Source organism: Phaseolus vulgaris, chromosome 6 (genome assembly GCF_051622355.1).
Source record: "Phaseolus vulgaris cultivar YP4 chromosome 6, ASM5162235v1, whole genome shotgun sequence".
Classification (NCBI taxonomy): Eukaryota; Viridiplantae; Streptophyta; class Magnoliopsida; order Fabales; family Fabaceae; genus Phaseolus; species Phaseolus vulgaris.
The window spans coordinates 16770745-16793315 of record NC_143503.1 but is presented as its reverse complement, the minus strand read 5'-3'; the positions used below and the strand labels follow the sequence as shown (position 1 = coordinate 16793315).

At 33.0% G+C, this 22571-nt stretch overlaps 1 protein-coding gene across 1 annotated transcript; it reads right to left on the bottom strand.

Moving 5' to 3' along the window:
• Positions 1-3317: 3317 nt before the first annotated feature.
• Positions 3318-3662, bottom strand: LOC150027212 (non-specific lipid-transfer protein AP10-like). Its single transcript, XM_090303868.1, has one exon. The coding sequence runs from the start codon at positions 3660-3662 to the stop codon at positions 3318-3320; it is 345 nt and encodes a 114-aa protein (XP_090159994.1).
• Between the last annotated feature and the right edge of the window lie 18909 nt (positions 3663-22571).

Below are 22571 nucleotides of genomic sequence, written 5' to 3'. Positions count from 1 at the left end.
CCAACTCCCTACTCCATTAGACCGACCTTGCGATTTCATAGTCCAAGAGTCCTGATCACCCATATAACAGTTGTTGGCTCGACAAATGCTGCCAAGCAACTAACAGAAGAAAGGGAGTGAAGGCCACCTCTTCCTTGAGCCACCTAGCTCTATACAGCCTTGCCGTAAAATAGTTATATTAGCCCTCACCTTCTTCCTCCTCCATTGCAAATTAAAACTTCTGATCCCCCTTACTTATAAATCTTGATGCAAGACATTGGATTCAAGATCCAATCCATGAATGAGTAGGTAAAGTTGTGTACCTTATTCTTCATCCACAACCACAATTTAAGTTGAGCTTTTTGGAACACCTCTTATGCGTCTACTACTCCTTGTTTGAACACAATCGAGTTCATGTGCTCCCATATGCACCTTACAATAGTTGCCCATATACCTTTCCAAACCATGTTTTGTTTATTGTTGGCCTGGGCCAAGAAAAAACTCTCAAAGTGGTTCTTCAAGTCATTGTGTTGGACAACCAAGATACCAATCCACCTATAACATAGAGCCCACACGCGCAGAGCCACATCGCATGCCATATAGAGTTGTTCACATGATTCGGTTTTGTCTTGGCATAAGACACATAAGGTAGATTCCAGCGCCACCCCTCTCCTACAGATGACACTCCAAATTAAGCATTCATCCAATGCAGGCAAACTAAGTGACAAACCACTTAAATCCATAATTATAGAGCTTTTACGGAGTTACCTCTTCCTTTACTACCCCAAAACTAGTTCAGAAAAGGAAAACCAGCAACCATAGACCATAAAATGACAACTAGTTCCCATCACCCTAATAACCCTATACAAAACCGTTATCATTCCGCACCACCACAACACCTTCTTTTGAGAGCACGACCCTTCCAGCATCTCCTTTTGTATACAAGATCACATCTGACAGAGATACATACATACTTCTTCTTTCCTTGATAAAGAAATGAATTCTAGGATTCATATACACATACATACGATGCTCCCAACAAACACTCAAGACCTGATCACAGATTTTGCTCTAGCACCTAAAACCCCTCTGATTCTACTTAGCTTCTGCTTAAATTATTCCATACCAGAACATTTCACAACAAGAAAATATACCACCTTATCCACGTCTTATTTTGCATGCCTTCAAAGTGTTTCTGCAGTACCTCATAGATGGTTTAGCTAGCAGCGCAACAACCCCTGACCACACCTTTTCCACCCTTTACCAGCACATCAAAACTTACCTCTGCATATAGGGAAAACATCCAGTGTACTCAAACTCACCTCTGGACCTTTGAGTCAGTTTATAATTCTACTGGTGCAATAATTTTATCCCCAAATAAGATTGCTCAATGCTTCGTTGCCAACAACCTATACACCAACAAACCCTTCCACTTCTACAGGTTCTCTTGTATGCACCAGCCAACATCCAATTACTTATAGCTGTTGAATCAAGTTTGATCAAAAGTTTTGAAGAATCCAAATCCTAGCGTTTGATGGAAGGCTGAGTTGCTTGAAGTTGCTGTTGTGTTTTAGAGTAGGATCTGGGGTAGTTTATCTTTGTAATCCACTCTTTGTTGAATCTAAAACTTAAGTGTTTTCAAATCTTTTAAGTTTAAAGTGTTTTTCAAACTACAACAGTTTAATAATATTAAAAATAAAAGTAATATTAAAAATAATATTATTACTATAAAATATTAATAATAAAATTAATAGTAATAATAAAATTAATATTTATAATAATAATAATTATAATTAATAGTAAGAATTTTTATAATACTAAGGTTAGTAGTAATAATTAATATTTTTAATAATATAATTTTTATAAATTAATAAGAATATCAATAATAATTAAATAATATTAATATTTATAATAATTATATTATTATTGATAATAATAATATAATATTAATAATAAATTAATGATAATAATCATAGTAATAATAAAAAATATAATAAAAAAATAATAATTGTAATATAATCACTAAGTTTATCTAGTGTGTGGTGGTTAAAGATATTTTTTTATTTATAGAATTTCTTACAGCATAATTTAATTATAATAAGAATTTAATAATAATAATCATGAAAAAAAACATGAAATTATAGTGTTTATGGATAAAAATCTATAAAACATTGTGTAAATAATTTGTGATTATATATAAATTTTTTGCGGTAAATAAATACAATTTATTTAATTTACAGATCCAACAAAAGTACCAACATTTTAACAAATTGTTTTTATCAGACTAATAATTAAAGATAGATTTGGAATATTTTATCATTAGAATTTTATATTCAACCTTTTATATAGTAATTTATATTTATTATTTTGACTTCAAGTATATTGAGATAGTGTGGTTGGGATCTGAAGTTCAAATTTTTTTTATAATTTTATCATTAAAAAAATATAAATTAAGTGAAAAATATATACAAGAATGGCTTTTATTTGGATTCATATTTTTCTATCACTTCAATTAGACCATATTTAAGAATGGCTTTTATTTTCTTTAACTCTCCACATTTTTTTCATAATTATTCCTCTTATTATTACTTCGCACTAATTTAAAAATGATTTTATGAATTTTTATTAATAATAAAATCTATTTTAAATAATAATAATTTTATAACTTATAAGATGATCTTTAATTTAATTAATATAATAATTAATTATTTTGATATCTAAAATTAGTTTTATTTAATAATTTTATTGTAGTGTTAACTTATTTAACCTTCACCACCAAACATAAATATTTATTTATTTTATTATTCTTATTTATCTTTTACAAGATATTATTAGTTTTATTAAATAGCCACACAACTAATATTTATCCCCACCCGTTTATAGAAAAAAAAAAAAACATGATACCCATGCAGACTACAACGGGTATCACTTCCCTTTCTAAAACGGTCTACTCGGAACAAACGACAAACAAACAACCTCCTGCCTTTGGAAACATGCAAGATATGATTATGATTTGTTTGAGGTTATATGTTTTTTAATTTTTAAGTATTCTCATCTCTTACTTTTGTTGGTTAGCTACTATGTACCAACTTATTAATCTTTACCTCAAATATGATTTTATATGTAAGTGAAAACATACAAAATACTTTATTTAATTTAATTAATCCCACAATTAATCCACACAAAATGCATAAATAAATAAATAAATAAAAAGTTGTAGACTAATAATAATAGTAATTGCAAAGAGTTGATACCTCCTTTGATAATATTTATTTGTTTTACATGCATCAAACTTAACCATTGAAGTGTGAATGTATGGTATGAGCAGTTGAATAAGTTCAAGCTTTTATGCACTTATCAATAGGGAATGAAAGTTTAATCTTGCAGGCTGTTGGGAGTTGTGTCAATTTCTCAGGTTTAAACGACAAATTAGGCATAGTGGCAACCAGACAAGTACAAAGTTTTTGAATAGCTGCAGGATTATTGGCTTTTCCAAACACCTGAGCAGCTCCAGCACAACACCTTGGACTTGGAATCCCAAAGTCTGGATTAGCCAAATAAGGCACACATGGTGAAAATAATGGATTATACTCATCACAGCTAGCAGGCATTTGACCTTCAATCAATCTTGTTATGGCCAAACCATAAACCATAACAAACATCACCATAGCCAAAACCTTCATCTTTTCTCTTTATTCTCTATGCTTCTCTGCTTTCACTCTTATCAACTTATCTCTTCATCATTCTTACCATCCCATTCCTTATATACACACTTAATACTATGCATCTTTTATAACTCATCAATATTTTTTTTTTTCCCTTTCCATCTTAACGTATAACTACTTTAGTCAACCTATTTGGTAAAGGGTTGCTTTTAAATATTAATTCAAATATATGTTAATTTATTTCTACTCTTATTTATTATTTAACATAATATATTTTTAAATCTTAAAATTAACTGAAAGTAACGCAAATCACAATACATTCCAATGTAATTTTACACTGTTAGTAAGCTTAAAATAATTCAAATTATGTTTACCATGTTTCATCTTTTTTTTTCCTTAACTTAGTCAAACACTTATAACTCATCAATAGTTTTTGTATTTCCTTTGCATCTTAACGTAAAACTAGTTTAGTCAAGTTAGTCTATTACTTTTTTAAACATTTATTTGGCCATGGTTGCTTTTGAATATTAATTTAAATTTATGTTAATTAGTTTCTACTCTTTTTTATTATTTAACAAAACTGTTTATATATTTTAAAATCTTAAAATTAACTTAAAGTGACGCAAATCACAGTACATATCAATGTAATTTTACTTTTTTTTATTAAAAATAAAAAATAAATAAATAAAATCTAGTTTAGAAGTGATTCAACCAGAATCACAGAAATGTAACGATGGCTGTTAGTATGCGTTAACGTTGAAATTGAGTGTCAGTTACCACAAGCCATAACAAACGTTGAAATTGTACACTGTCAGTTTTGACATGGTACCAACGTAATTCTAGTTTTAGTCAAATGTTTAAAATATATTAATCATTAAAAAATACTTTTTAATACATTTTGTTGTTGTTATAAATAGTAACGAATTTTGTGATGATAAATTAAAGTTTCTGATGAATACCAATGTCATTTTCTAACAAAAATAAGTTGTCTAAAAAACATTGTCATAAAGTTATTATAAAAGTGAATTAGCTATGAGTATTTCTAATGCCATTAATTAGTTACTAATACGTGTATAAAAGTTGCAATAAAATATATTAAATAAAATCATTGACAACCTTTTATAGCAGCAACAACGATCATAACCACAAAAGTTTTAAAAAAATGTTGCTTGAATATAATTTTTGCTTTAGTCGATCCAAAAGGTAGTTGGTTGACATCACTTAAAGCAAAGCAATACTTTTTAATACATTTTGTGATGATAAATTAAAGTTTCTGATCAATACCAACACTATAAGACAATTTTAAAATAGAAATCAATTTTAGAGACACAAAATAATTAGTTGTTATAGTAACTAATTTATATACCATTTTATAAACTAACAAAAATTTGGTTTTTAAATTAGTTTATATTATTGTCAAATGGTTTCTAAATTGATATTTAACACTGCAAGAAATATCCTTGTTAGCATGGGACAAAAACAGACACTAGGTATAATAAACGGACGCAAAGGTGTAATTAGAGTGGGCTTAGCGTTTATTTAAATTTGGAAGCTAATATGCTCGACGTAAAAATAGTGGAGGATGTGTTGGACACAAGTGGTGTGTTTTTTTGCATAGGCCTAGCCTACATGATGCCCACACAAAATTATATTTTATATTGGTTATTCAAATAAGCGTGAGCTAAGCCTACGCATGGCCACACAATTTTTAACCATGCGTGAGTTTAGCCTTCACATTGGCCACACAATTTTTAACCATGCGTGAGCTTAGCCTTCACATTGGCCACACAAAATTATATTTATATTTTAAGCAGGGGCTTAGCCTACACAGGCCACACAATTTTGAAACATGCGTGAGCTTAGCCTACACATTAGCCACACAAAATTGTATTTATATTGTTTATTTGAAGAAACATGGACTTAGCGTACATGTTGGCCACATAATTAATAAAAAAACTTGGGCTAAGCCTTCACGCTGGCCACATAATTAATAAAAAAGCGTGGGCTGAGTCTACACATTGGTCACATAATTAATAAAAAAGCGTGGGCAGCATGTAAGCTGAAACTATTAGCCAATATAACACCTCTATGGGTAGTGATATATAAGAATTTTCAAACAAAAAGTACAATACAAATACTACATACTTATCTCAAAAAAAAAAAACTACAAATTTAACCTGAAGAGAATAAAAAACTACAATATAGTTTTTACCATTTTCCTTTAATAAAACGAAATAGAGAAGTAGCAACCTGCACAACAAACACAAAATTAAAACAGAGATGAAAGACTACTTTTGACTGTCCAATACATAACAAAGAAAAGAGAACCAAATGGAAGTGTAACTCTTTCTTTTAAAACAAGACAAACTAGAGCCCAAAACCAAGGACCAAGAAAGATAGTTCGAATGAAATTTTCTGAAGAAGCAACAAATTGAATAACCAGATCATTTATCAAGCTTTCTTAAAAACCAGACCATTAAATTTTCATAAACAATAATTATGTAAAAAACAAAGATCTCTATTTTAAAGTAAATTGATCTAAATGCTAAAGACCAAAAAAGAGAAATAAAAGTGAGAAGATAATTAAGGCCAACAGTATATCCCACTAATGAAAGATAGTCTCCATCTCACTGAACAATTGCATCCTTTATCAAGCTTTCTTTAAAACCAGATCATTTAATATGAGTAACCGTCCTACCCGACCTCTCCTCCTAAGTAATAGGTATCATGCTTTTCAAAAATCACACTACCCCATAGCATTGAGTGCTTGTCAAATACATAGCATGAAATATACAAAAATACTAATTTTGATCGAGGAACTAGACCGTGTGTATAAAGATAAGAAAAAAAGTAACTACTTCTTTTGTGTGTTACATTTTCCAAAATGTCGTATCATGCAAAAGAAAAAATAAAATAAAAATCATAAGCATAACGCAAAATTTCAAAGTTGTTGGTAGTTGGTTTTAGAATATATGGCTTTAAACTAGAGGGGGAGTGAATTGTTTAAAGAGGGTTTTCGCAAACTTTTAAGCCTTGAATGAAATTACTTCGAGAATACCTTGATTGAGAAATCAGTTTTTCAAAACACAAAGCTAAAAGCACAGCACCAGTAAAACAATCGGTTGTTTATACCAGTAAACAAATATCAAAACTGAATTTATAGAGTTAGGGAGAGAGAGAATGCACACAAATGTTTATACTGGTTCACTCTAAACCCAAAGCTACATCCAGTCTTCTCAGAAACCACTGATGAATTTCACTAAGCAATCAAACCTAGATTACTTACACCACAACCAAGAAAGTGACCTTGATCCCCTCAAGACACACACTTCTCTTGGCCAACACACCAACACTAAGAATGCTGATCTTGATCCCCTCAAGAACACACAGCACTTCTCAGCAAACACACAAACAAACTTGTTCAACAGAATTCAAGGATTACACTTGTTACATAAGCAAATATGAAATCTATATAAGCAGAAATCCTATCTCACACTCTTTGATTAATCTCAATCTCTAAGCAATCTCAATTCTTTGAAAAACTCAAAAGCTTGTGTTCAAAATCTTCTTACTCAAATCTATTTTTCTGAATATATTCAAAGATATTGTTTGTTATCAAATCTTAACAAACTTATTCGTTGCATTTAAAAGATTGGTCAAAGCATTAAAGACTGGAGCGTAAACAGTTAAAACATTTAAAGCTCAGTCAAAGCTAAAACAGTTTTTCTGTTATGGTACCAAAACAAATAATCGGTTGTTTACTCAAATCAATCGGTTGTTTTAGTTTTAATAGTTCAACCATTTGAAAAACAATTTTCAATCTTTTCTAAAAACATCTAAGTAGAAAACAATCGGTTGTTTCGACAAAACAATGGGTTGTTTTTCACTTAGTTTGAAAAACACTTTTCTTTTAAAAGATTGAGAATGCCTATGTTTTGGATTCAATCTTGAGTGGATTACAAAACTCAAACTACCCCAGATCCTAACTAAGACAACTTAGCAACAGCAAGCACAGCCAAGACTTCAACATTCTTCAAAGGGTTTGGATTCTTCAAAGCTTGAACACTACTTGATTCAACAGTTGGTACAACCGGAAGTTGAACAATAGCATGTCCTAGGACAAACCTTCACAAGTATTGGCTTTAGTGGCAACTGGTCTCCATATAGAGTTCATTTTTTTCTGTTCCATGGTATGGTCTTCAAGACATATTTTCTTCTTCCTACCCCTCGTCATAAAATTGCAGCTTAAACAATGATAAGTACTCTTGTTGTAAAAAGAAATAACTTTAAGATGAGAAAGGAGTTCAAAACTCTTAAGGACCAAAAGAAATAGAAAATTTGATACAATCACAACTCATTGAGACATCATCTCAGTCCAGTATGTATAAGTAGACGCAACATAACCAGTGTAAATCAATTATTTGCGAGCGTAAAACTGAGTCCAGTAAAATTTGATCAATCAATAGATATATCTAATTGCAATGTCCCTATAATTTCACTAGGAACACTTACTAAAGAAAAGAAAAATTGAGAATCAGTGACTACGGATTAAATTGAAGACAGTATAGCAACAAATCACGGGAGTGTGCTTGTAAAATGAATGAACAAGAATTAGGAGATAATTTGAAGTGTGTAATCAAACACAAGAATTTCGAAATTGCAGATTCTAACATTGATATCGAGATATATTAATTTATTCTGAGAGAAAAATAGTTTGTTACACGAACCTGGTGAGAGACCTACTGCAAGCTATCATTTCAACGAATGAAAATGTAGGGCAAGTTCTTTCTTTATATAGTGTAAAGTTTTTATTCAGAAAAATTCGAGTTGGGGTAACGGAGTTTTGTTTTGTCGATTTGTTTCCAATAGACAAACACAACTTAATGACAAGTTCTAATGTGCACCGGGAGCGTAGAAACAAGTTTTCACATGGCGTGGGTGAGTCAGCAACTAGCAACTGACGTGCACGTTCTGGATGAATTTTCTGTTTTCGTGGCAAAAAGGCCCTTCGTCTCTCTGCTTTTACGTTCCTTCATCGCTCTCTTTCTCAGTTCCATTCCGAATCTAGAATTTCTACTATTTTAATACAAAAACTAGAGAACAACATCATTCAAATTGCAAGGTTTTTTACTTACTGTGAGTGAAGTTGCGAATTGTGTTGCAGTAAATATAAATAAACTGAATCTGTGAAGGAGAAGAGAATGGAATTGAGTCGAAGAGCGGTGGAATCGTACTAGAGGTGGTGCTTGATCGATTTCGCTACCTCAGATGAAGAGAAAGTCACACTTGTCTACAAACTTGATGAAATCTGCGAGCTCCTACGCTCTTTGCACCCTAGCATCGTGAAGGAGCTCTCAGAATTCATCCTTAAACACATCGTGAAGGAGCTCTCAGATTCCGATCATTGTGGTTGTTTGCATTTCACAGGCTTTGAGATTGATCAAGTATGCAGTTGGAAAATGTGGTGTAGAGTTTATAAGGGAAATGCAGATACATCAGTGGCAATTCGTCAGTTGTTACAGTACAAGGGTCAATTGGATTCTCTGAAAGGCGAGGCACTCAACAAGGCTGGCGATGCACTCAACAAGGCTGTGAGAGGCACTGCTCAAGAGGCTATCTCTGTTGTTTTTTATGCAGATGATAAGAACAGCAAGCAACCGCCTTCAGCTTCAGCTTCTACTGATCTCAATAGATGGATTGAAGGGTTTGGCAACACCAACTTTCAAGGTCCTTCTCAGGAGAAGAAATCGTTTCTCAATGAGGTTGTTGACTCAGCGCCTTCACACAGGGGCATTCTTCGCTTATCAAGAATGAAGCTGCGGGTGGAACATACAAGGGCCCCCATAATTTTCATGACTCATTCAGTGCCGAAAGAGATTGTGGCGACAGATATGAACCCACTGGTATGGTAGTGGAATTACGTCAACACTTTCAAAGAATAAATCTCGAGGCATAGCGTGGACTTAACCTTCAAAAGTGTGAAGTTTAAGTAGACATAGCATGAGCTTAGCCTTCAAAATTTTAAGTACACTTTCAAAATTTTAAGTAGGCACAGCATGTGTTTAGCCTTCAAAATTTTAAGTACACCTTCAAAATTTTAAGTAAGCATAGCGTGCGCTTAGCCTTCAAAATTTTAAGTACACCTTAAAAATTTTAATTAGGCATAGCGTGGGTCTATCTTTCAAAAATTTAAAAATTTATTACTATTACTTTTTTTATAAAATTTGCGTGGGTATAACCCACGCTTTCCCACACTTTATTTAATTTTTTTTAATCGTGAAGGCTTAGCTGACACTATTTAGTGTCCCCAGTGTTACCGTCACTTTTTTTTTGCAGCTAAATGTACTTTTTCGTAATATTTAATTAGCTACCAAGGTTTTAACTACCAATTATTTAGATTCTAAATTTGGTAGCAAAAATCTTGGTTGCTAATTAGATACTAATTTAGAAACCATTTAACATTAATAGAAACTAATTTAGAAATCAATTTTTTTTATCTTTAAAATGGTCCCTATTTCATGATTATATTGTAGTGCAATTTTATTTTATAACAAAAATAAGTTGTCAAAAAAACATTGTCATAAAGTTATTATAAAAGTGAGTTAGTTATGAATATTTCTAATGCAATTAGTTAGTTACTAATACATGTGTTATAAAAGTTGTAATAAAATGTATTAAATAAAATCATTGACAACCATTTATAGCAGCAACAACGATCATAACAACAAAAGTTAAAAAAAAATGTTGCTTGAATATAATTTTTGCTTTAGTCGATCCAAAAGGTAGTGTCAACCAATATTTTGGTACATCACTTAAAGCAAAGAATATGATATCTGAAGCATGTTTAAGCGTCATATATGTCTATTTAAGTAAGGTGAAGGACATTTTAATCGAGAGTATATCAAACTTACAGTTTTAAAGTATTTTGTTCAAAGGTTCATGTATGAGCAACAAATTATGTGCACTTAAAGGTATGTAAGTTAATGAACTTTACATTGTAGAATAACTGCTTAAAGTGGTAATTAATAGACACTTACAGGGACCCAAGTTCTGATTTGGTGCTTCTACGGTGATTTTCATGCCGTAAGAAGCCAAAGTGAAAGGAAAGGTGTAAGGGCAAGGGACAACCAGTCAAGCGAAATAAGAGATTTCAATTGCTTCATCGATGCCAACTTTCTGCTCGAGCTTCCTTATGTTGGTAAGAAATTTACCTGGTTCAACTCTAATGGGTCGGCTAAGAGCAGGCTAGACAAAGTGCTTGTCTGTGAAGAATGGATGCAAATATGGTCAATGTGTAAACAATATGTGCAACGTAGGGAAGTTTCTAACCACTGGTTGTAAAGTCCATGGATAAGGATTGGGGTCCTAAACCTTTTAGAACAATCGACACTTGGTTGTCAGAGAAAGGTTTTATGGAGATGGTGAAGGGTAGATGGTCCTCATATTCAGTTCAGGGGAACGGGTTTATGAAAGTCAAAGAAAAATTGAAACACTTGAAGGGCGACTTAAAAGTTTGGAACAGGAATGTCTTCGGCAATATCGAGACTATTAAGAAGAGGATCTTGTAGGAAATTGAGGACCTAGATAGCCAAGACTGCAATGGTGTCTTATTGGAAAGCGAAAGGTTAAAAAGGGTTGAACTAGTAAGTCGGCTGAAGGAAACTAATATAAAGCTTGAATCCCTCCTCCGCCAAAAGGCCAGAGTAAGCTGGTTCAAGAATGGATACTCTTGTAAAAAATTCTTCCACTCTTCCTTGAGATAGAGAAGAATTAGAAATGAAGTAAAGGGAGTTGAGGTTGAGGGCTTGTGGAGTGAGGAGCCTAGCACAATTCGTACTGAAGCGAAAAAGTTGTTTCAGAACAGATTTGAAGCGACAAAAGACCTAGGTGTAAGACTTGATGCGGTTGAGTTCAAGTCTCTATCTATATCTGATAACTTGAGTATGTTAGAAGGGTTCTCCGAGGAGCAAATAAGGGATGCGGTGTGGCAATGTGAAGGTTCAAAAAGCCCCGAACCCGACGGATTCAATTTCAATTTCCTAAAGAAGAGTTGGGAGTTTTTGAAGGAAGAGTTCACGACAGTGATGACCCTTTTTCATGAAACAGGTTGTATACCAAAGGGGTGCAATGCGTCATTCATAACATTAGTACCTAAAGTAAGTAATCATGTTCACCTAGATCAATACAAACCCATATCCTTAGTAGGCGCCATCTACAAATATATATCCAAGGTGTTGGCTTGAAGGATCAAGAAGGTTCTCCCCATGATTGTTGATGAATGTCAATCGGCTTTCTTGAAGGATAGAGGGATTCTAGACAGTGTGTTTATGGCTAATGAAGAGGTGGAGGATCTTAGAAGGGGCGGGAGAAGCGGGTTATGTCTGAAGGTGGATTTTGGAAAATCTTACAATTCGGTTCGATGGGAGTTCCTCTATGATATGCTACATAAGTTGGGTTTCCACATTAAGTGGATTAGATGGATCCGAGGTTGTATGGAAAGTGCTACTATCTCAGTCCTAGTTAATGGAAGCCTGACGGAGAATTCAAAACTAAAATTGGGCTGAGGAAGGGAGACTCGCTTGCTCCATTCCTCTTTCTTGTAGTAGCTAAAGGGTTGCAATGTGGCGACCCTAAAGGCTATCCTTAGGGGCTTCGAGCTAGCTTCAGGCTTGAAGATTATTTTTCATAAGTCAAAGTTAACAGGCATCAATGTTCATAGAAATAATCTCCTTTGTTACACAGAGACCTTGAATTGTGCTCAGATGGAGGTACCATTCAAATATATGGGGCTTGAGGTGGGAGGCAACCCAAGGAAAAAAAAGTTATGGGAGCCGATTTTAAACAAGCTGAAAGCTAGGCTCAATGTGTGGAAAGGGAGGTTTTTATCCACGGCAGGGAGAATCTGTGTTATAAAGTTTGTCCTCACTACAGTACCTTTGTAATACTTGTCTCTGTTCAGAGCATCGAACTTGGTCTGTAAGAGTATCACTAGTATCCAAAGGAGGTTTTTGTGGGGGTGGGGGAAGGAGAAGAAGCCGATCTCATGAGTAAGCTGGGAAAACCTATGCAAATTAAAAGAGGAGGGAGGGTTGGGACTCACAGACATTGGTAACTTTAATTACGCTTTATTGGCCAAATGGAGATGGCGTTGGTCCTCGGACGAGAAAGGGAGATGGAAGGATTTATTCGAGTCAAAATATGGAATAGAAAGTGAGTTAATACAAACGCCTTTGAAAATGCAATCATGGTGGTGGAGGGACCTTGATAAAGTGTGTAGGGAGGGAAGAGGAGATGGATGGTTCCAAGCAGAAATTGGATGGAAACTAGGTCGTGGTGACAAAGAAAAATTTTGGGAGGATGTGTGGGTTGGGAACAATAATCTCAAAACTTTATTCCCCACACTGCATTCCTTATCGTCTAACCAGGGACAAAAGGTGGAAGAGGTAGGTGTGTGGGAAGGGTTAATATGGCGATGGACCTTAAGCTGGATGTATGACAAATTTGAATGGGAATCGGTGTTGGAAACAGATCTTGCAATAAACATTTCAAGGGCCACAGTTAACAGGGAGGAGTAAGACATACGAGTGTGGGGGAATAATGAAAAAGGGTGTTTCACTGTGAAATCAACATATGAGTGTTTAGCTAAGAGTGGCGGAGGGCCTCATTGAAGCATTTAAGCTCCTCTGGAAGGCCAAGGCCTTTCCCAATGTCACGACCACTGCATGGAGGGCTCTATTGGGTAAACTACAAACTAGAGAGTGCTTCAATAGGAGAGGGGTGGCACTGGAATCTACCTTATGCGCGTTATGCCAAGACAAGATCGAATCATATCGACATCTTTTTATGGAATGTGGTGTGGCTTTGTGCGTGTGTGCGTGTGGGCTCTATGTTATAGGTGGATTGGTATTTTGTTTGTCCAACATAATGACTTAAAGAGCCACTTTGAGAGCTTCTTTTTGACACAGGCAGCAACAAACAAAACTTGGTATGGAAAGGTATATGGGCAGCTATTGTAAGGTGTATCTGGGAGCACAGAAACTCGGTTGTGTTTAAGTAAGGATTAGTAGACGCAAAAGAGGTGTTCCAAAAAGCCCAACTTAAATCGTGGTTATGGACATAATGTACAAGGTTTAATTACTCCTTTGTGGATTGGATCTTGAATCCAATGTCTTGTATCAAGAGTTATAAGTAAGGGGGACCAGAAGGAACTAAACCGCTAAAGAGGAGGAAGGTGGGGAGTGCTAAAGTAACTATTGATAGCAAAGCTGTATAGAGCTAGGTGGTTCAAGAAAAGCTTTGGGTCCTTGGGTGGTCCTTTTATCTACGAAGGTACTGTGTTTTACTCCATCCATGTCTCTATTGAGGATGCAACCTTGTTTTCCTTGATGAGGTTTTCAGGGAGGTTTGGCGATCGAAAATGCAATAGGGGCTGGGGTTGGTATGGTTGCATATGATACCTAGTCTATTGTAATTGGTTCCCTATGCCCAAATTCTTGTGCTAGTTGCCCGGTCCTACAGCAGTTGTCGTGCCAACAACTGCAGTTTTGGGTGGTCAGGACTCCTGGTATGCACTTTCTTTTGATGCTGATTGGGATGGTAAGGGGTTGCTCTTGTGGTTGTGGTATAGACTGGGTTGTTTGTTTATCTGGCTTCTTCTGGGGTGGTTGTAGTATGGTCTAGGGATGATTTGTAGCTAAACTTCTGTTGTGTGGGTTGGTTAGGACATGATGTCTTAAGGATGGTCTAATGGATTTGGGTGTTGGAGTGGTGGTGTTTCTTGTGTTGTAAGTATCTAAGGGTGTAACAGTTGAACAAAGGAAATGTTGGAGCTGATACCATTGTGCTGGTATACGGTCTTGGAGCTTATATGCAGGCTGTTTGTAGGCTTTGAGTATTCAAAGCAACACTGATCCTCTCTTCAACCTATGGAAACGCTATATGCTCAATTTGAACGTCCAGGTTGGGTTGGGTTGTTGATAAAATGTGTTGGCTCATTTGTGAGCACTTCCCAGTATGCATTGGTGCTTGTTTTCTTGTAAAAACGATTGTGAGGATTCATGGTTTGTGAGATCACTCTTTGTGTTTGGAGGATTTAAACCCTTAGGAATTGAAGATGTCTAGTAGTTGTACTCCTCTTCATCAGAATCATCCGTGTCCTTCTACTGCAACTGGCACTGGCTTCATATAAAGGGAAGGGAGGGAGGTCTTATTTCTCACCTATCCAGAGCAAGTCCAACAGTTTGTTACTACCAGCAGCTTGTCTTTTTGCTGGTTTTATGCAGCTCAAGTCTCTTGCGGGACTCCCAAATAGTTTGAGTTGTGTTATGTTAAGTGCTTTATCTTTTAACTCTGCTTTGCTATGTTGATTGCTTAAGTTAGGAGTGGTTTATGTATAAGGGTTGGGATACCCCTTAAGTGTCTCATTTTATTTTATTAATTCATTGCTGATAAAAAAAAAAACCTAAAATATTGTAAGAGTTTTCTCTTTATGGATGTTTTGGAGATAATTATGTGTTCTTAAGTGAATATATCTTTATAAGAAAAAAAAAATTTAATGAAACTTTTTTTACATTTATTTGGAATTGCAATTTTTCCCGCTAAACTACACTAAAAGATATTTAATTTTAATAGGGATTTGTCACCGGAGGTTCTAATAACCTCTCTAAATATTTAGTTTTAACAGGTTTTTACTTGAGTTTTTTAAACCCCTGACAAGTTTAGGGTGCTTTTAAACCTAAACCCAAAACAAACTTTTATTATTTCCTCTTTAATTTTTTTTTCGCGCTTTCTAAATTTTTCTTTTAGGAAAGTGTCACTTTTAACAACTTTATAGGCATACTAATCCTAAACATTGTCATCCCCCATAGATTTTGCAGAGGAAGACAAAATTATAATTGAAAGTTGGCAAGAAGAAAGGTTGAATCTACAAGGTTGGAGACCTGGCTCATAAATTTAAACGTGGTAATACTCTCACCTATAATCTACCTTCAAATTCCTCTAAGGATTCACCAAGCGTTTTGTTGTTAAAGGAAGAAGCCCAAAATTATAAGGAACATAATAATAAACTCACCGGACATGTGAAATCATTGGTAAGTATCATTCTTCCTTTCCTTCCTCCTGAAGCACAAAGTTCCATTGAACAACAATATCAACAAATATTGTCGCCACTAGAACCACCAAGGCAAAAGGAACCACCCAGGCAACAACAAGACGATAATGATTATGCAGACTATTAGGATCATCTTTGTAGTTTTTTTAAACAAAAAATTAAATTACAAGTTCACTTGACTTTTGAATTAAGGATCTTTAGTTATGTTTCAAGTTTGTTTGGATTTTTAGATATTTCAAGTGGACTTTTTTTTTTAATCAGCAATAAAAATTTAATAAATAGGAGTACTTGGGGTACTCCAATCCATGTACAAAAATCACCTATGCTAGAGGAAAGAGATTTACCGGTAAAAATGATCAAAACCTAGCCATATTCTGCTCATATAATTCTGATAGGCTTAAACCTCTTTAAAAACATCAGGATATCAATACATAAGTCAAATTATCTATCAAGAAATTCAGCAACTTAGTTCAATTCTAGAATATAAGCATATCAGCTCAAAAGAAATACTTTAACTCCTTGCTATCTACTGCAGCTTCCCAAGAATCCATTGTGACTATAGTTATATGCCAAGAAAATTCCTCTCATGTAAATCAAGTATCCAGCCAAAAACAGATAAAGGGCGTAAATCATCAATGTAGTGATTTTTAACATTCATATACATTAATACACCAATCAGAATAAGAGAAATTTAACTTTGGAAATTTATAACTTACCCATGCCCACGCCTTTACTTGAGCCAAGGAAAAAATTTCAACATGATCCACCACTGCATTATTGAAAATTATCTTATTCCTCTGGTTCCAAATTCTCCAAATAATGGAAATCTACATACATTTCCAAATGCAATTTCCCAAGTAGTTTAGACCCGTAAAACCTATTTGTTCGAAATGTTGAATAACATTATCACAATGTACAAAAGCTCTAGCAACCTAAGCATCAGACATATACCATACTTTAGAAGCCACTTTACATGTGAAAAAGAGATGATTTACTGTTTCAAGCTCAGACCCACACATAGCACACATCCCCCTGTCCAACCTATATTCATCTATGTATTAAATTATCATATTTTGCAATTTTACCAATTAAAACACGTCAGGCAAAGTAATGTGCTGATGGAAGAGTTTTTAGGCTCCAGAAAGAATCAAAATTAAATGCAAAGAATGAATGTGGCTGCAAAATATTTTGGTGGCAAAGAATTTTATAAGCAGAGTTAACAGTAAAAGAATTTGAAGTATCACCTACCCACATCCACTCATCATTTCTACAAGCATCTATTTTAATAGTCTTCAATTCATCCATAAATTCATTTATAATTTCAGTTTCCCATAAAAACCAGTCTATTCTCCATTCTATTTGCCATACCCACTGGTTTTCATGTCATACCCATATTTATCTATAGAACCCTCTTTAAGCACTGAGATTGAGAAAATTTTGGGATATCTATTTTTCAAAGTATCATTCCCTATCCAATAATCTGTCCAAAACAAAATATTACTCCCTCCACCGACCTTTCATCTTCTCTGGTTATCAAACCAAGAATTTGAGTTTCCTCCACACACCTTCTTGATATCTCTCCACCACCAAGATTCAATATTTGACACAACACTATCATTCAATCCTCTCCAAGAACCATATTTAGATTCAAGTACCTGTTTCCAAAGTCCTGATTTTTCACAACCAAGTCTCCATTTCCATTTCCCAAGAAGAGCCATATTAAACAGATTTACATCCTTAATTTCTACTCCTCCTTCCGATTTGAATTGACATAGGAAGTCCCACTTGATCCAGACTATCTTCCTTTTATCACTTCCTCGTCCCCATAAAAAAACTCTTTGTAATCTTGTCATTAATTTCCCAACTGTTGTATGCATTTTGAATGCAAATAAGTAATATAAAGGGACAACTGAAATGACAGTTTTTATCAAAGTAACTCTTCCAGCAAAAGATAAATGTTTTCCTTTCCAACTAGAAAGCTTACTTTTAATTTTTGATATCATGTCATTCCAAAACACTTTTTTCCTATGATTATCTCCGACAGGAACCCCAAAATATTTAAAAGAAACTTTCATTTGATTACAATTTAAAATCGCAGAGTATCTTAGAATTTAAGTTTGTTGTGCACCTATACCTGCGATTTTACTTTTTCTAAAGTTCACCTTCAACCCAGACACAAGTTCGAAACATCTTAGAGTACATTTAATTGTTGTCATGTTTTTCACATTATCCTCACAGAAAAAGATAATATCATCATCAAACTATAACATATTAACCTCAACCTGATCCAAACCCACTTTAATCCCATCATAAAGTCCTTTTTGTTGGGCCACTCTCATGACTCCAGCCAAGCCTTCAACCACTATAAGAAATAGAGATGGTGCTAAAGGGTCACCCTACCTTAGACCCTTTGTAGGTTGGAATTGTTCATAAGGGCTTCCATTGACAAGTATGGATATAGATGACAATTCTAAGAAGCTCCTACTCCATTTCATCCACGTGTTTCCAAACCCCATCCTCTGTAACATATAAAATAGAAAATTCTAGTCCACAAAGTTGTAGGCTTTCTCAAAGTCAGTCTTAACAATGATACATTTACACTTCTTCTTTCTTACCTCCTCTATAACTTCATTTGCCACAATTATGCTATCAAGGATATCCCTTCCTTGAATGAAAGTTGATTGTTTATGATTAGTGATTTTATGCATGATTTTCTGTAGTCTTCTACCTAGAATTTTTTCTATGATTTTGTAAAAAATACCAACTAATGATATTGGTCTAAAGTTCTCTAATCTAACAGGGTTAGTAATTTTGGGGATAATTGTGATGAAAGTTGTAGACTAGAATGTGGGGCTTTTGCCAAGCAGCTGAAAGTTAATAGGATAGGTGGATGAAAGGTGGTCTTTCTAAGCATGCCATTATCTTTTTATTCCTATAATCTGCATGATTTTGTAGGGTCGCTGCCTTCATGGGGATATGTAAGGTGTTTAGGTTGTGATTTTTGTCCAACAATTGTTTCAATAGTTTTAGCTTCTTGCCCCTTTTTTACTTGTCTTTCAAGATAGGTACTATATAAGGGTTGAAACACCTCTAAAATGTCACTTTTAATTTATTTATTCTTTGCTGACAAAATAAAAAGTAAGAATTTTTATAATACTAATATTAATATTAATAATTAATTTTAATAATAATTAATATTTTTAATAATATAATTTTTATCAATTAATAATAATATTAATAATAATTAAATAATATTAATATTTATAATAATTATATTATTATTGATAATAATAATTTAATAATAATATATTATTATTATTATTAAAAATATTAATAATAAATTAATGATAATAATCATAGTAATAATAAAAATTATAATAAAAAAAATAATAATTGTAATATAATCACTAAGTTTATTTAGTGTGTGTGGTGGTGGTTAAATATATATTTCTATTTATTTATAGAATTTCTTACAGTATAATTTAATTATAATAAGGATTTAATAATAATAATCATGAAATTATAGTGTTTATGGATAAAAATCTGTAAAACATTTTGTAGATAATTTGTGATTATCTATGAATTTTTGCAGCAAATTAAAACAATTTATTTAGTTTACAGATCCAACAAAAGTACCAACATTTTAACAAATTGTTTTCATCACACTAATTGTTAAAGGAAAATTTCAAAATATTTTATCATCAGACTTTTTTTTTTTTTTTAGTAATTTACATTTTCTATTTCAACCTTAAACATATTGAGATAGTATCGTTAGGATTAATCACTGCATCAGAAATATTATTCGTTTTGGAGTTCAAAATAATGTCACAGTTTTGTTCTTAAAAAACATCTTAATGAATTAAGAAATATATAAATATATATATATATATATATATATAAATAAATATATAAACAAACATTGAACTCGACTCCATAACTATATAATACTATTACGACCCAAACATTCATATTTTTCTATCACTTAATTAGACCATATTTAAGAATGGCTTTTATTTTCTTTAACTCTTCTCATTTTTTTTTCATAATTATTCCTCTTATTATTACTTCGCACAACAAATTAAAAGATGGATTAGATTTACTTATGTTTTACCAACTCAGTTTGCCATAAATTATATAACAAGTGTTAGAGGACACACAATTTTCCTACAACATAAAGTACTAAAAGAACAAAATATTTATAAATTGGTGTTTAAATTAATTATTATGGTTTTAGTAATTAAAATTTAAAATTAGTCTTTAGAAGACTAATAGATACTAATTTAGAATATAAAGTAGTTAGTAACTAATGGTTAAATACTAATTTAAAAATTGTTTTATAAATTTTTCTTATTAATAAAATCTATTTTAAATAATAATAATTTTATAATTTATAAGATAATGTTTAATTTAATCAATATAATAACTAATTATTTTGGTATCTAAAATTAGTTTTTATTTAATAACTTTTTTATAGTGTTGACTTACTTAACCTTCATCACCAAACATAAATATTTATTTATTTATTTTATTATTCTTATTTATTAAATAGGCACACAACTAATATTTATATTTTGCAAGATATGATTAGGATTTATTTGAGGTTATATGTTTTTGAAAGTATTCACATCTCTTACTTTGGTTGGTTAGCTACTATGTACCAACTTATTAATCTTTACCACAAATGTGATTTTATATGTAAGTGAAAACATCCAAAATACTTTATTTAATTTAATTAATCACACAATTAATCCACACAAAATGCATAAATAAATAAATAAAAAGTTGTAGACTAATAATAATAGTAATTGCAAAGAGTTGATACCTCCTTTGATAATATTTATTTGTTTTACATGCATCAAACTTAACCATTGAAGTGTGAATGTATGGTATGAGCAATTGAATAAGTTCAAGCTTTTATGCACTTATCAATAGGGAATGAAAGTTTAATCTTGCAAGCTGCTGGGAGTTGTGTCAATTTCTCAGGTTTAAACGACAAATTAGGCATAGTGGCAACCAGACAAGTACAAAGTTTTTGAATAGCTGCAGGATTGTTGGCTTTTCCAAACACCTGAGCAGCTCCAGCACAACACCTTGGACTTGGAATCCTAAAGTCTGGATTAACCAAATAAGGCACACATGGTGAAAATAATGGATTATACTCATCACAGCTAGCAGGCATTTGACCTTCACTCTATCTTGTTATGGCCAAACCATAACCCATAACAAACATCACCATAGCCAAAACCTTCATCTTTTCTCTTTATTCTCTATGCTTCTCTGCTTTCACTCTTATCAACTTATCTCTTCATCATGATTACCATCCCATTCCTTATATACACACTTAATACTTTGCATCTTTTATAACTCATCAATATTTTTTTATTTCCCTTTCCATCTTAACGTATAACTACTTTAGTCAACCTATTTGGTCAAGGGTTGCTTTTAAATATTAATTCAAATATATGTTAATTTATTTCTACTCTTATTTATTATTGAACATAATATATTTTTAAATCTTAAAGTTAACTGAAAGTAACGCAAATCACAATACATTCCAATGTAATTTTACACTGTTAGTATGCGTTAACGTTGAAATTGGTCTAATCAGGTTTTACATGCTATTAACGTAATACTAGCTTAGTCAAATGTTGAAAATATATTAATCATTAAAAAATATTTTTTAAGATATTTTGTTGTTGTTATAAATAATAATGAATTTTGTGGTGAGAAATTGAAGTTTGGGATGATTAACAATGTCATTTTATAACAAAATTATTATAAGTTGTCTTAAAAACATCGTCATAAAAGTTATTATAAAAGTAAATTAGCGATGAATATTTTTTATGCCATTAGTTAGTTACTAATGCATGTGTGATACAAGTTTTAACAAAATGTATTAAGTAAAATCATTGACAACCTTTAATAGCAGCAAGAATGAGCATAACAACAAAAAATTCCAAACAGATGTTGCTTTAATATAATTTTTGTTTCCGTCGATCCAAAAGGTTTTTGGTGCATCAGCTAAGTATATGATATTTTAAGTATGTTTAATCGTCACATATAGTCAATTTTTTTTTATGAGCAATAAAGTAATGAATTAAAGGAACACTTTAGCGATGTCCCAACCGGTATACACTTTTTTTTTATCAGCAATGAATTAATATAATAAGAGAGACACTTAAGGGGTGTCCCAACCCTTATACAAAAACCTCTCCTAGCTTAAGCAATCAGCATAGCAACAAAGTTAAAAGATAAAGTAGTTATCACAATAATGCTTAAGGTACTTAGGAGCCCCATAATAGACTTGAACTGCATGTATACCAGAAAAAACTAAGCTGCTGGTAGACACAACTACAATAAGCTACTGGATATTGAGGAGCTTGAGCCTCCTCCCTTCCCTTTACATCAGTTTGTTACCATCTACAACATAGGGATATGATGAGAAGTGCACCTGCTAGACATCTTCTAATCCTAGAGACACAAACCCTCCAGTCCCAAAGGGTGATCTCGCCCACCATGATTCCTCACAGCCAAAACCAAAACGAGTCCTAGAGCGTACTGCAGAATGCTCACAAGTGAGGCATCACATTTTGCATAACCCAACCTGGACATTAAAGTGAGCAGCTAACCAATCCATAAGAATGAGGATCATTGCTATTCTGAATTCGCAAAGCCTGCATTCACCCTGCATATAAGCACGCACAACCTAGGGTACCTATAATACATTTGCATCATGGCACCCTTCGTAGCACCAAGACCATGTACCGGCACGACAGAATCAGCTCCAACATTTCCTTTGTTCCACTATTATCCCCTTA

Excerpts from the sequence above, each read along its gene's own strand:
- LOC150027212 (XM_090303868.1), bottom strand. The coding sequence starts at position 3,662 with ATGAAGGTTTTGGCTATGGTGATGTTTGTTATGGTTTATGGTTTGGCC.